The sequence below is a fragment of the Mastigoproctus giganteus genome, chromosome 5, assembly GCF_048544385.1.
Source record: "Mastigoproctus giganteus isolate SK-2022 chromosome 5, ASM4854438v1, whole genome shotgun sequence".
In the NCBI taxonomy this organism is placed as follows: Eukaryota; Metazoa; Arthropoda; class Arachnida; order Uropygi; family Thelyphonidae; genus Mastigoproctus; species Mastigoproctus giganteus.
Window position 1 is genome coordinate 997320 of NC_143579.1, and position 13165 is coordinate 1010484.

Consider the following 13165-nt stretch of genomic DNA (forward strand, 5'->3'; position numbering starts at 1 on the left):
CATAAACAAGAATTTGATGCCATATTCCATTGAAGATGAAAAATTATTGGAAGAGCCACTGGATCATAATACTTATAGTTCTCACTGGTGATTTCAACCTAGAATTAAATTCTGTGGCTGGAAAGTGGTTTTGTAAATTTATGAAAGATTCTTCAATTTAGATATTAAGTCAATTACTTTAGTAAATACTACACGTAATGGAACGACAATCGATGGAGTATTCACTCGAAAATTAAAATCATTTGAGTGTCAAAATTACATATCTTATTTAAGTTACCACAGACCAATCATTTTAGTGTTGTTATAATGTATTTTATACGAATTATTTCATTGTACTGAAATTATTTTTCAATAAAAATAATGCAGTGATACTTTTTTAATTTACTGTACCAGTTTCATAATGAGTTCCTGCAGTAAAGACATTTTTAACGGCTGCCGCTGTGACATTATCAGTCTCAGAGTAGAGCGGCAGCAACTCATTATGTATCTGGTACATAATTTAATTTTTTATTTATTTTTTTAACTCATCATAAAAGAAATTAGCTGGTACCTTAATATGAGTGAATAAAGTTAAATATCAACTTATCAAATAAAGAAATAATTAATAGCAAACAGAAACAGATAGTCTTAGAAAACTTACTATTCAATGTATCCTTTATCAGTAATCAGCTTCATCATCATTTTATTATTATTTTTTAGATTATCTTATTATACATTGTGTTTAATTGCAGGGTATAACAATGAAGTCAAAGGAACAAAGGGGTGCTCTTACGAAGAAAGGCTTAAGTTTTGCAAATTATAGTGTCTGGAGACTAGGCACCAGCGAGGTGATCTGATAGAGGTGTATAAAGCCTTGAATGGTTTGGAGGCGCCTCCGTAGCCAGGTGGGCAGGAGCAGCAGTGCGTAGCACACGCTTCTTGGTTAGACCGGGGTTCGAGCCCGTGCTCACCAAATACGGAGGATGCGGAAAGGTCAGGGAATGACCACCGCTTATCCCCGGAGCAATATGACCTTAGTTGCTAATGCTCCTAAAAAACCAAATAATAATAATAATGAATGGTTTGAGCATGCTCAATGCTGATGGGATTCTTCCTCTAGCTCAGGTATTTTGAACGAACAGAGGGGTGAAGTGGAAGTGGGTTTTTTTTTTTTTTTTTTTTTTTTTTGGCTGATGGTGCATAAGCTTGCTTTCTTGCATCAAATGCCTCTACTAATGCTAATGCTAATGCTAAAGAAGGCTTATAAAGCATTAGCCAAATAAATCCAAAACTGAGAGGGCATAAATTCAAATTGAGGAAAGAGAGATGTAGGATAGACGTGCGGAAATTTGCCTTTAGCCAGCGGGTGGTTGGTTGGTGGAACAGACTTCCATCCCTTGTCGTTGAGGTTGATAGCCTAAATAAGTTTAAGGCTCAGCTGGACAGGTATTTTGAACGAACAGAGGGGTGAAGTGGAAGTGGGTTTTTTTTTTTTTTTTTTTGGCTGATGCTGCATAAGCTTGCTTTCTTGCATCAAATGCCTCTATTAATGCTACTAAGTCCAACTTATGTTACATGAATAATTGGCCTTATGGCTCTATAGATATACTTTTACTTCGAATACTTATATATTCCATATTCTTATTAAATTTCATTTGTCATTTGATTCCCTGGGTATATTGTTCAAATAAATACTGCGATATAAGTTTTACGGACTGATGTAATGTTTAATCAGTATCTTGATGGCATTAATCTGATATGACACTTTTCCTAATTGTCTATTTTTTCTACATTTTTAAACGTTCATTTCATATATGTTTATATATGAAAAAATAGACAGTAGTGTAAATTTTACCATCTGAACAGAAACCATGTAACATTATTTCCTAATTATATTATTATGGCTGTCTGAATCATGAACCAAACCACTTACAGGAGGCCCAAATGAAGTCCATAAGGCTTTTTTTAAAAGGGGATAGGAAAATGAATGAAGGAGAATTTTCAGTTATAAAGGATTCCAGAAGTAGAGGTCACAAATTCAAATGGGGGGGGGAAGATGTTTAGACTGGATTGCAGAAAGATTTCTTTTAGTCAGCCAGTTGTTCATTACTGGAACAGGTTGTCTCACAGGTGATTAGGCAGGCATCTTGCAGAAATTCAGAAGTCAACTCAATAATCAGTGAAATATAGTAGTAGAAGCAGTAGAAGTATTAGCATATGATGAACGAAAGAAGGTTTATAAAGCATTAGCCAAATAAATCCAAAAAAATATATTCCACATCATCTGTCCAATGCCTTAGAAAGGCTTTTGATACTGTTGCACATGGAAGACTGCTACACAAATTGGAGCAGTGTGACATTGGAGGCAAATTGCTGCTATGGATAAAGGGGTGGTTGAGGGGGAGAAGACAGAGAGTGGTAATCAATGGACACTGCTCATCGTGGTCTAATGTTATTAGTGGAGTCCCTCAAGGCTCAGTGTTGGGTCCATTATTGTTTTCTGTATTTATAAATGATATTGATGATGGTATATCAAGCTTAATGTCCAAGTTTGCAGACGATACAAAGGTTGGCAGGGTTGTCAAGGACACTACTGACACTATGCTGCTGCAACAGGATCTGGAAAGGTTGAGCAGATGGGCTGAGAGGTGGCAAATGAAGTTTAACATTGACAAATGTAAAGTACTACACATGGGAAACAGCAACCCCAGAGCAACGTATCAACTCTGTGGTACTACACTGACAATGGTAGAGAATGAAAGGGACTTGGGGGTGGTTGTGCAGGCAGATATGAAGTTCTCTGAGCAGTGCAGATGGGCTGCAAGAGTAGCTCATGGAGTATTGTCAATGATATACAGGAATTTTTCCAGCAGGGATAAGGAGGTGATTATTCCCTTGTATAAGGCAATGGTCAGGCCACACCTAGAGTACTGTATACAGGTCTGGAGGCCTCATTTCAAGAAGGATGTAGAGCTGCTGGAACGAGTACAGAGAAGGGCAACAAGATTAGTGAATGGAACAAAGGGGTGCTCTTACGAAGAAAGGCTTAAGTTTTGCAAATTACAGTGTCTGGAGACTAGGCACCAGCGAGGTGATCTGATAGAGGCGTATAAAGCCTTGAATGGTTTGAGCATGCTCAATGCTGATGGGATTCTTCCTCTAGCTCAGAATAATCACCTGAGAGGGCATAAATTCAAATTGAGGAAAGATAGATGTAGGATAGACGTGCAGAAATTTGCCTTTAGCCAGCGGGTGGTGGGTTGGTGGAACAGACTTCCATCTCTTGTAGTGGAGGTTGATAGCCTAAATAAGTTTAAGGCTCAGCTGGACAGGTATTTTGAACGAACAGAGGGGTGAAGTGGAAGTGGGTTTTTTTTTTTTTTTTTTTTTTTGGCTGATGCTGCATAAGCTTGCTTTCTTGCATCAAATGCCTCTACTAATGCTAATGCTAAAGAAGGCTTATAAAGCATTAGCCAAATAAATCCAAAAAAATATATTCCACATCATCTGTCCAATGCCTCTAGTAATTTGACTAGCTCTTCCTTGAATTTATTCAAACTGCACACTTCCACAACAGCAGATGGAAGTTTATTCCAACAAACAACCACTGATTGGCTGAAGGCAAACCTACCCTGTAACGATCTATCAATCTGATTTATGCTCCCTCATATGCATAGCCCGAGCAAGAGAAAAATTCTATGAGCAATTTAACCTCAGGGGCAATTTAACATTTGGTAAGTATGGACTTGGCACACCCAGGGTCCTGAGCTGGATATCATCATTGTTCTCTTTCTTGGTGATTCCCGTCTACTTCTGACATGCTCTCTCTCTCTCTCTCAAGGTAATTCGGAATTTTTTTTTTTTTTTTTTTTTGGCTGGTGCAGCAAAAGCCTCAAGCTTCCTTGCACCGTATGGCTAATAATGATAATGATGATGATTTTGTTCAATCCATTTAAAGCCTTAAAAACCTTGATCAGATCACCTCACAGGCTACTTTTTTTCTTTTTTTTTTCTTTTTTTTTTGTTAGTTTTTGGCACATCGGCTTCTGTGGCCATATTGCACCTCCAAAGATTTTTGCATTTTCTACACTGATCCAAGCCCGAGGCACGATTCGAACCCGCAAACTTTGAGTTGCCAGGCAAGCACTTTACCCACCCGGCTAGCCTGGTCGGCTCACAGGTTACTATTCTCAAGATGATGCATTGCACAGAACCGAAGCCTTTCTTGGTAAGACCACCTTACATTCCATTTGCCAATCTCATTGCCCTTCTCTGCACTCATTCCAGCAGATCTACTTCCATCCTAAAATAACGCCTCCAGATCTGTATGCAATACTCAAGATGTGGCCTAACCATTGCATTACACAACAGAATCACTTCCTTGTTCCTACTAGCAAAGTTCTTATATATCATAGACAAAACCCCCATGAGCCTTACTGGAAGCCTGTTTACAACTGCTCAGAGAATTTCATATGACTGCACAATTACCCCAGTTTTTTTTTTTTTTTTTTTTTTAATTTTCCACTCCACTGAGTGTACTACCAACAGTTGGTAAATTAAACTGATTACTGCTATCCATAGGCAGTACCAGGCATTTGAAGTTTATCAATGTTAAACTTCAACTGCCATTTCTCAGACTAGCTGCCCAATTTTTTTTAGATCTTGTTGCAGCAAAGAAATACTGATCATTGATACAGCAACAACAGTATCAAAAGCTTTCCTAAAATCCAAGTATACAATAAAAAATTTTTTGCATCCACTTCCTTTGTGACCACATCATAATATCAAATCAAATTGGTCAGATAAGACTTCCCCTTAACAAATTCATGCTGTGTCTGAATTATTGCAGTCATGTCTAGATGATCCTGCAATGCTTCTTTAACCAGTCACTCAATTATTTCCCCCAGAACATAAGTTAAACTAGTAGGTCTGTAATTACTTGTGTCACCATTTGATCCCCTTTGTGAATTGGGGATACATTTGCACTTCTCCAGTCCATCAGGACCTCCCTTGAGTCCAAGGATGCTCTCATAATTATGGGTAATGGTCTACTTTCTTCCTTTGCCACCTCCTTTAATTTAATTGGATTGATCCCATCTACCCCAGGTGCCTTTCTTATGTTTAACTTGCAATTTCTCCCCCACTTTTCTCTCAGTTATTACAAAATCATTTAGTTCCCTCCAAATGACTACAAAATTCCCCATGTGTGAATACAGATGCAAAACACTCAGTTTGTCAGCTACCTCAGCAGGATCGAACAATCGAATCATCAATATTGTGGACCGATCTGATTCATCCCCTTCCTTCTAGAGTTTAATAAGTAAAAAAAATCTTTGCTGTTCTTTGCATGCTTTGCCAAAAATTTCTCACAATCTGCCTTTGTTAGTCTAACCTCCTTTGTGACTTGATTACAGACTAGGCTTATATCTGCTATAGGCTTCTATGCCGCTAATAATTTATTTATATGCATCCCATGCTTTTTCCTCTCTGCCATGAGTCTCATTAGTTCATCTGACATCCATTAGGCCTAAACTTTGAACAGTATTTCTTAGCTGGTATGAAAAGCCTAGTAACTTCCAAAATTAATTCCTTAAATGCTTCCCATTCAGAATTTGCTGTCGGTCCCACTGTAAAGAATTTAAAAATTGTCTGAGGCCACTGTTGTCACCTTTTCGAAAGCAAAAACCTTTCCTTTACCTCTGATGATTTATTTAAAGATTGCATTTTTAAGTAAATCCCACATCAGTACACTGTGATCACTGAAAATTAGTGGTTCCTTTATCTGCAAATTTTTAATGCATGAATAATCACTGATGATAATCAGATCAAGAGTATTATTCCCTCTGGTTACCTCTCTAACATTCTGCTGTAGTAAACAATTATCCAATAAATCCACAAAAGCCTTTCTAGTGTGTGTGACCAACCCACAAGTTCCAGTCAATATCTGGGAAGTTAAAATCCTCCATTATAAGATATTCTGATTTACTGGCCCACTATTTCTTTGTATATGGTACTCATCAGAGTCATTATGCCTATAACAACCTCTTATCCTCATTTTTGCTTTTCCAGTGCTTATATCACACCAATACTGGATGCACTGCCTTACATTTTGTGTTTCTTAACTAGCAGCATAACCCTCCTCTCTTCCCATCCTGTCTATCCTTTCTGTACTCCCCAAATTCTAATTCTGCATTCCTTATATGTGTGTGACTCCAGTCTCTGATATCCCAACAAAATCTGCCATCAATGTCTTGTTTCGGACTTCAAATTCATTGAATTTGTTTACTATACTCTTAGCATTGGTGTACATGAACCTGTTCTAACTCTTAGTTATCCTAACACAGTCCATGTATTTACTTGATTAATGATCACTCCAGCAGTTCTTGAAATTCCCAGCAACTTGCTTTACAGGCTGCTACTCATTCCAATAGAAGCATTGCAAGAATCATTTCCATCTCTTCCTGCGGCTACTGTTAATCCCCTCCCCCCCAGCTAGTAGCAGTTTTCGAAACCCACCTAACACTGCCTCAATAACTTCAGCAAATATTCTTGCACCCTTTCTATTTAGGTGTATCCCATCCCTGTAGAAGCAGCCCCTGACAGACATGACAGTCCTATTTCGCCTATTTCACTTATCCTTCTTGCACAATATATTTCCCGTCTCCCTGACAACAGAGTCACCGAAAACAACTAGCTCCTGTGGAACCAGTGCATTCTGCCTTGAAGATTGGCACTGTGTTGCCTGATGCATAAGAGTGATCTCTGGCATTGTGTTGAGTTAGGAGCTGAGAGAGCTTGATGGGTCCTCCATTTTAATTCCTTTGAGGGCATCTACTGCACTCTTCAAACTCTCGGAGACATCCATCCGAACACTGAGTTGGTGCCTAATTTCTTCACCTTCTGCACCTAACACACAAAGACATTATCCTTGGCTAAATCATGTCCTGTTCCAGAAAAGGCCATATACATTTCACAAGTTTCACATTATTTTAGACTATGATGCATTGGAGAATCGTCCCCTTCAGTTCTCCCTCAAGCCACAGCACTCCTGTTACTTTGTGCCAATTGCTTTGCTGCTCTGGGACATGATTTCCATTTAAATTCAATTTAATTGATTAACTGACAACACTACATTAAGCTAACAGATTCCTAAATGCAGTGATGTGTATTACACTATCAAGTACAAGATATATGCTACACTATACCATACAATTTAATATACTAAAATCATGCAGCAAGTTACAAACGGATAAAGGTTCTACATATATTAAGTTTTGGTTCTTGTTGATGGTTTAACCTGTAGGTTAAACCATCAACAAGAACCAATGTGATTCAACTACTTCCTTCTACTGTTAATGTAAGCAAAGAAGTCTTTTTTTTTTTTTTTTTTGCTTTTCTTGGCATTCTTCACCAGACATTCCTTGTAAACTGCCTTAACTTGATTAACCTCCTTTGTAGGTGGATTACCGACTAGTTCATATTTAACATAGGCTACTGTATCCCTTGAAAATTAATATGCATCCTGTGCATTTTTCTTCTCAGCTACAAGTCTCAATAGTTCATCTGACATCCATTTAGGTTTAAGCCTGGAATGGTATTTTTTGGTTTCTCTGTTCACTCACTACAGGTCACTAATGAATGACTCTGTTTTCTAAGTGCTCAAGTAATGCTGGTTTTTCCCAAAGTTCTGTTCTTCTTTGGCTTCAAATCCAATACATAGTGATGATAACACCCTACATTTCACTTTGCAGTTTGAGAAAATTTGCCCTACACAAATAACTTAAACTTATCGAACATCCACCACCAATTCCTTAATGCAGAGGTTCCCAATCTTTTGTCACTCAAGTCACACTAAGTTAAAAGACAAATATTAACGCACACCGAAATAGTGATTGCCATCGAACTCAATAGAATTTCTTAGTCTCGCAGCATACTTGAAAAGGGTCTCGGCACACCGGTTAGGAACCACTGCCAATGGGGATTACCCAGACTTCTCATATCTCTTGCATAAACATAAAACGTTACTTTTCTGACAGGTACTGACTCTATCGAAAACCTCTAATCTGCTCTACCATTAACATTCTCCCCATATGGAGTGGTGCCCCAAATCCGCTCAAGCTCCTGACTCTGTTAAAAAGAAGGTACTTCATTTAATCAATGACCCATCTCTTATGAGCCCTTTAAACTCTGTCTCATACATGTTCAGTTTCCACTACATGCCTTTACTACAGATAATCTTCCATGGCTACTGTTCTTCTGAATTGGCATCTGTAATTTTCCCACTTTCTCCCAAACCAGTCTGAACACACAACACCAGTCATCATCAATTTGCTGTTCAACTTGAAACTTACAGAACCCAACTTTTCCTCTTCCTTGTTTATCCCTTCTACTTCTGTCCTCTGAAACAAACAATTTTCCTTCAAATGAATTTCTCAAAAATTAAAATCTACAGAAATTTGGGTGTTAAAAGGTAAAAGTATCTTCTTGTCATATCAACCTCAAACCTTCACATAATTCTAAGTACTGTATATTCTAATAATTAACGTTCAGGGTTTTCAGTGAGGGGGGGAAGAGAGAGAGAGATAAAAAAAAAAAAAAAAGTTAATCAAAACTATCAGCAGTGAATGGGTTCATAGAAAATAAATGGACTAATAGACAGAGGCAATGGCAAGATCATAATACAAATGAGTAAATAAAAGCATTTTAGTAAAAAAAAAAGCAATGAATCCTTAAATTTACTGCCAATACACTGAATACATATACAAATCTCAAAAATATTTAATACCCTTTACAATTAATACATGAATCATGCAATTCAAAAAAAAAAATTAAAAACACCATATCTTATTTACAAAAAAAGAGAAGGGGGAAAAAAAAAAAAAAAAAAAAAGAATGCATTTTACCAAGAAGTAAATTACAGAAAGGCTTTTGAAAGTTCATTTAAATGTTATTTTAATGTTATGTAAATATAATATTAATAAAATAATATGGACATAAAAATGACTTTAAGGTTTAAAGTGCAAAAAAGTTATTTCTCAGTGAGAATACTGTGAAAACCGGTTATGCAATAAGAATTATTGACATGAATAAAATATTAAATACAAATGTGAATACTAAACTTTTTACATTCAACTTTTGCAATACACAGAATCCAAGAAAAATATGACATTTGAAATAAAACATATTTCAAATTCAGTTAACAGAAAAGTATAAAAATAGTTTACAGTATATAATAAGAATACTGAAGTAAAGCTATTGAGTACAATGTTATCAATATTACCTCAATTATTTTATTGATTAAAGAACAAAGACAATAAAATGTACCTATTCTGGTTTGAAATAAATTAAAGGTTTAAAAAGCAATTGTTGAAATTTAGAAAATTTCAACCTTTGTGCTCTATTATTTATTAAAATATTAGAAAAGTGCCTCACATATTCATTAATATTGCCTGAACTTAATTAAAAAAAAAAAAAAAAATCTGGCATCTCAAACCTGAAGAACGGCCTCCATAGCCAGTAGACTGTGATTCAAATGATGAAGGTACTCCAGAACTGAAATCTTGCTGTGAATTATAGTCATTACCATATGGTGAAGAATGGCTTAAATTGCCGGAGCTGGAAGTATTACTTTTGTAGGAATCAATATTTTGCGAACCATAAGACACACGAGATGACTGAGTGCCTGAAGAATAAGAGTTGTATGAATCATTATCTGAAGAAAAGCCATGTGAAGATGGGTTATTCTGGTTCCCAAAACTGTCTGGGTATGACTGGCCTGTGAAAAAGATATTAAAATTGTAGCCTGCAGCCAAAATAACTTTTTTTTTTTTTTCTTTCTTTCTTTCTTTCTTTCTTTTTTTTTTTTTTTTTTTGCTATTAATAAATACTTAAAAAAAAGGTGATTTTTTTTCTTTTTTTTTATATATATATATATATATATATATATATATAAGGAAAAGGTTATTGTCTCATCCAGATATATATAAGGCTCCAAGTTTAATTTTATATCATTTTCTTTCCAATCAATAATTATTTTTATTTTTGGTATACTTGGTTTTTCTCTCAGAAATGTACTGTATCATCCTCCACGATCCTCTTCATACAGTATTTCTAATTGCATTAGTATTTCTTGTTTCCTTTATATCACAAGATTAGCAGACTCAACTCTAAGTTTTACAAGGATGCACTGGGCTCACATAAGCTTAAAAATTATTAATTATACATTTTACTCAAATAGTTCAGAGCAAGCAAGAGTCTCTGTGCATGATTATCTGAGAATTTTGATGGCCTGACATTTGGGTTTCTGAACATTTAATTACTTTTAGTTGTTTTTTAATTAACTATTTAAAAACAATTAGTGTTCAATCTCCTAGACATAAATGTATAGAATTCCTTGATCACAGCATTTTTAATGTTTGAGAAATGAGAGTTATATAGAAAAGACTGACAAACAGTTGCACCAAACAATTTCAGAGTAGGATATTCAAGAGATCTGATAACATTTTCAACAACAACAACCAGGATATTTCCTTGCTCTGTTAAATATCCCAATACGTTGAGATTCAAAGGGGGTTACGATCACACTATGATATATAAGCAGTTGTTCTTCAGCTCTGTTTCAATTTTAAAAAAATAAAATGGTGCTCTGCAATCAGGAACAAACACACCTTTAAGATTATAGGGTATATGCCATCAACCATTATTTATTTTTTATTTATTTATTTTTTTAATTTAATTTTATTTTTTTTTATTTATTAATTATTATTTATTTATTTTTTTTTAATTTTATTTTATTTTTTTTATTTATTAATTATTATTATTTAGTTATTTATTTTATTTATTTATTTTTTTTTTTGTTTTTATCATTGTTTTGTTCGGATTTTTTTTTTTTTTTTTTTTTTTTGGCTGGTGCAGCATAAGCCGTAGGCTTTCTTGCACCATGCGGCCGTTACTAATACTAATACTAACCACAGGAGCCTTACTCACCTGTGGACACGAAAGTTTTCTCATTAAATCAACATGTGAAATTTCAACATCATTAATTACATTTTTTAAACTTCACTCCCATAATTTCTCATTGACGTAAAGGGTTGTTCTTCTGTAAATATCAATGCAAAGTAACTGTCGAGTTCATCTGCAACATCATTTGGGGTATCTAATACTATCTCGGGCAATTACATATGCATCCAATCTGATTTGTCCTCTTCTTTGCATTTTTTTATGTGCAGAATTCCTTAACTGCACTCTTTGATCTCTTTATTCCTTATCCCCACTCTATGCTCTCTCCCAGACTCAATAAAGATACTATAGTGAAAAATTATACTTCGCTGAATAAAAAGTCTTTCTCCCTCAGAAAATGATGAACATAATTCAACCACGGAAGACCAACATGGATCAGAACAGTGTTCTGCAAATTCTTTCCAAAATAAGAAATTGCCTGACTCCAATGAGATTTTATAAGATGAACTTGAGCCGGAAATTAATGAAATACTTTTAACTATTTTTGCTAAAAACATTCAAAGCCTAGTAAATGAGTATTTTGCATCTACATTCACACGTGAGGAGTTATTCAGATACAAAGATCCAAATCATATATTTGGATCTTAGAAAGGCTTTTGATACTGTTGCACATGGAAGACTGCTGCACAAATTAGAGCAGTGCGGCATTGGAGGCAAATTGCTGGTATGGATAAAGGGATGGTTGGGTGGGAGAAGACAGAGTTGTGGAGCCCCTCAGGGTGCTCCACTAATAACATTAGTCCACAAATAACATTTATAAATGATATTGATGATGGTATATCAGGGTTAATGTCCAAGTTTGCAGACGATACGAAGGTTGGCAAGGTTGTTAATGACACTAATGACAGTATGCTGCTGCATTCAATGGGAATGCATTCAAGGAATTAACCTTAGAAATTACTAAGCTTTTCATACCAACCAAGAAATTGTTCAAGGTTTAGGCCTAAATGAATTTGAGACGAACTAATGAAAGAGAAACAAAATGCATGGGGTGCATATAAATTATCAGGTGACACAGGTGCTGATGGTACACACAAGTTAGTCTTTAATCAACTCACAAAGGAGGTTAGGTAAGGAAAGGCAAATTATGAGGAATCTTTAGCAGATAATGCAAAGAAAAACAGCAGACTTCTTTATTAAAAGAAGGGGATGAATCCGATCGGACCACTTAACATCAATGGTTCCACTGTTGATGATCCTGCTCAGGTAGCTGACAAACTGCATCTACATTCACACATGAGGAATTCTGTAGGGAATTGGAACCCAAAAACTTATTAAACTCTAACAGGGAGCTAAATGATTTTGTAAAAACTGAGAGGAAAGTGGATAAGAAATTGTTGAGGTTAAACATAAGAAAGGCACCTGGGGGTGGACAGAACTTATCCAGTTATATTAAGGGGGAGACAGAAGTTAGCAAACCCTTAGCCATAATTATAAGCAAACCCTTAGCCAGCATCACTGGATTCTGGGGAGGTCCCCACGGAGTGGAGATGCACAAATGTATCCTCAATTTGCAAAGTGGATCAAAGGATGACACAAATAATTACTATTAGTCCAGCTTCTGTTCAAGGGAAATTAATGGAGTCACTGGTTAAAGAAGCATTGAAGGAACATCTAAACAAGAATGCAATTATAATTCAGACACAGCACGGGTTTGTTATGTAGAACCTTACCCCTGACCAATTTGATTGGATACTACGATGGTCATAAACAATATGGATGCAAAAAATAATTTTGATATCATATAATTGGATTTCAGGAAAGCTTTTGATATTGCTGCACAAGACTATTGTACAAACTGGAGCAGTATGGCATTAAGGGAAAGTTGCGGCTATGAATAAAGGAATGGTAGAGTGGGAGAAGCCGAAGACTGGTAATCAATGGACACTACTCTTCTTGGTCTAATGTTATTACTGGAGTCCCCCAGGGTTTGGTGTTGAGACCATTGTTGTTTTATATATTTATCAATGATATTGATGAAGGTATATCAGGCTTAATGTCCAAGTTTGCAGACGATACAAAGGTTGACAGGGTTGTTAATGACAGTACACTGCTGCAACAGGATCTAGAAAAGTTGGGCAGATGGGCTAGAAGGTGGCAACCAAAGTTTAACACTGACAAATGCAAAGTACTACATATGAGTAGCAGTAACCACACAGCAATGCAC

General features: G+C 35.8%; 1 protein-coding gene across 3 annotated transcripts in view; it reads right to left on the reverse strand.

The window, feature by feature from the left end:
* The window catches only part of LOC150085121 (RNA-binding protein FUS-like), a 290717-nt gene that overhangs the window by 166049 nt on the left and 111503 nt on the right, over positions 1-13165 (reverse strand). For 2 of the 3 annotated variants that reach the window (XM_090373038.1, XM_090373037.1), the window contains one exon: positions 9473-9754. The exons of the other annotated variant lie outside the window; for it this stretch is intronic. In XM_090373038.1, the coding sequence (XP_090229164.1) occupies positions 9473-9754 (282 nt within the window). The remainder of the gene's footprint in view (positions 1-9472; positions 9755-13165) is intronic. 3 annotated transcript variants of the gene reach the window in all.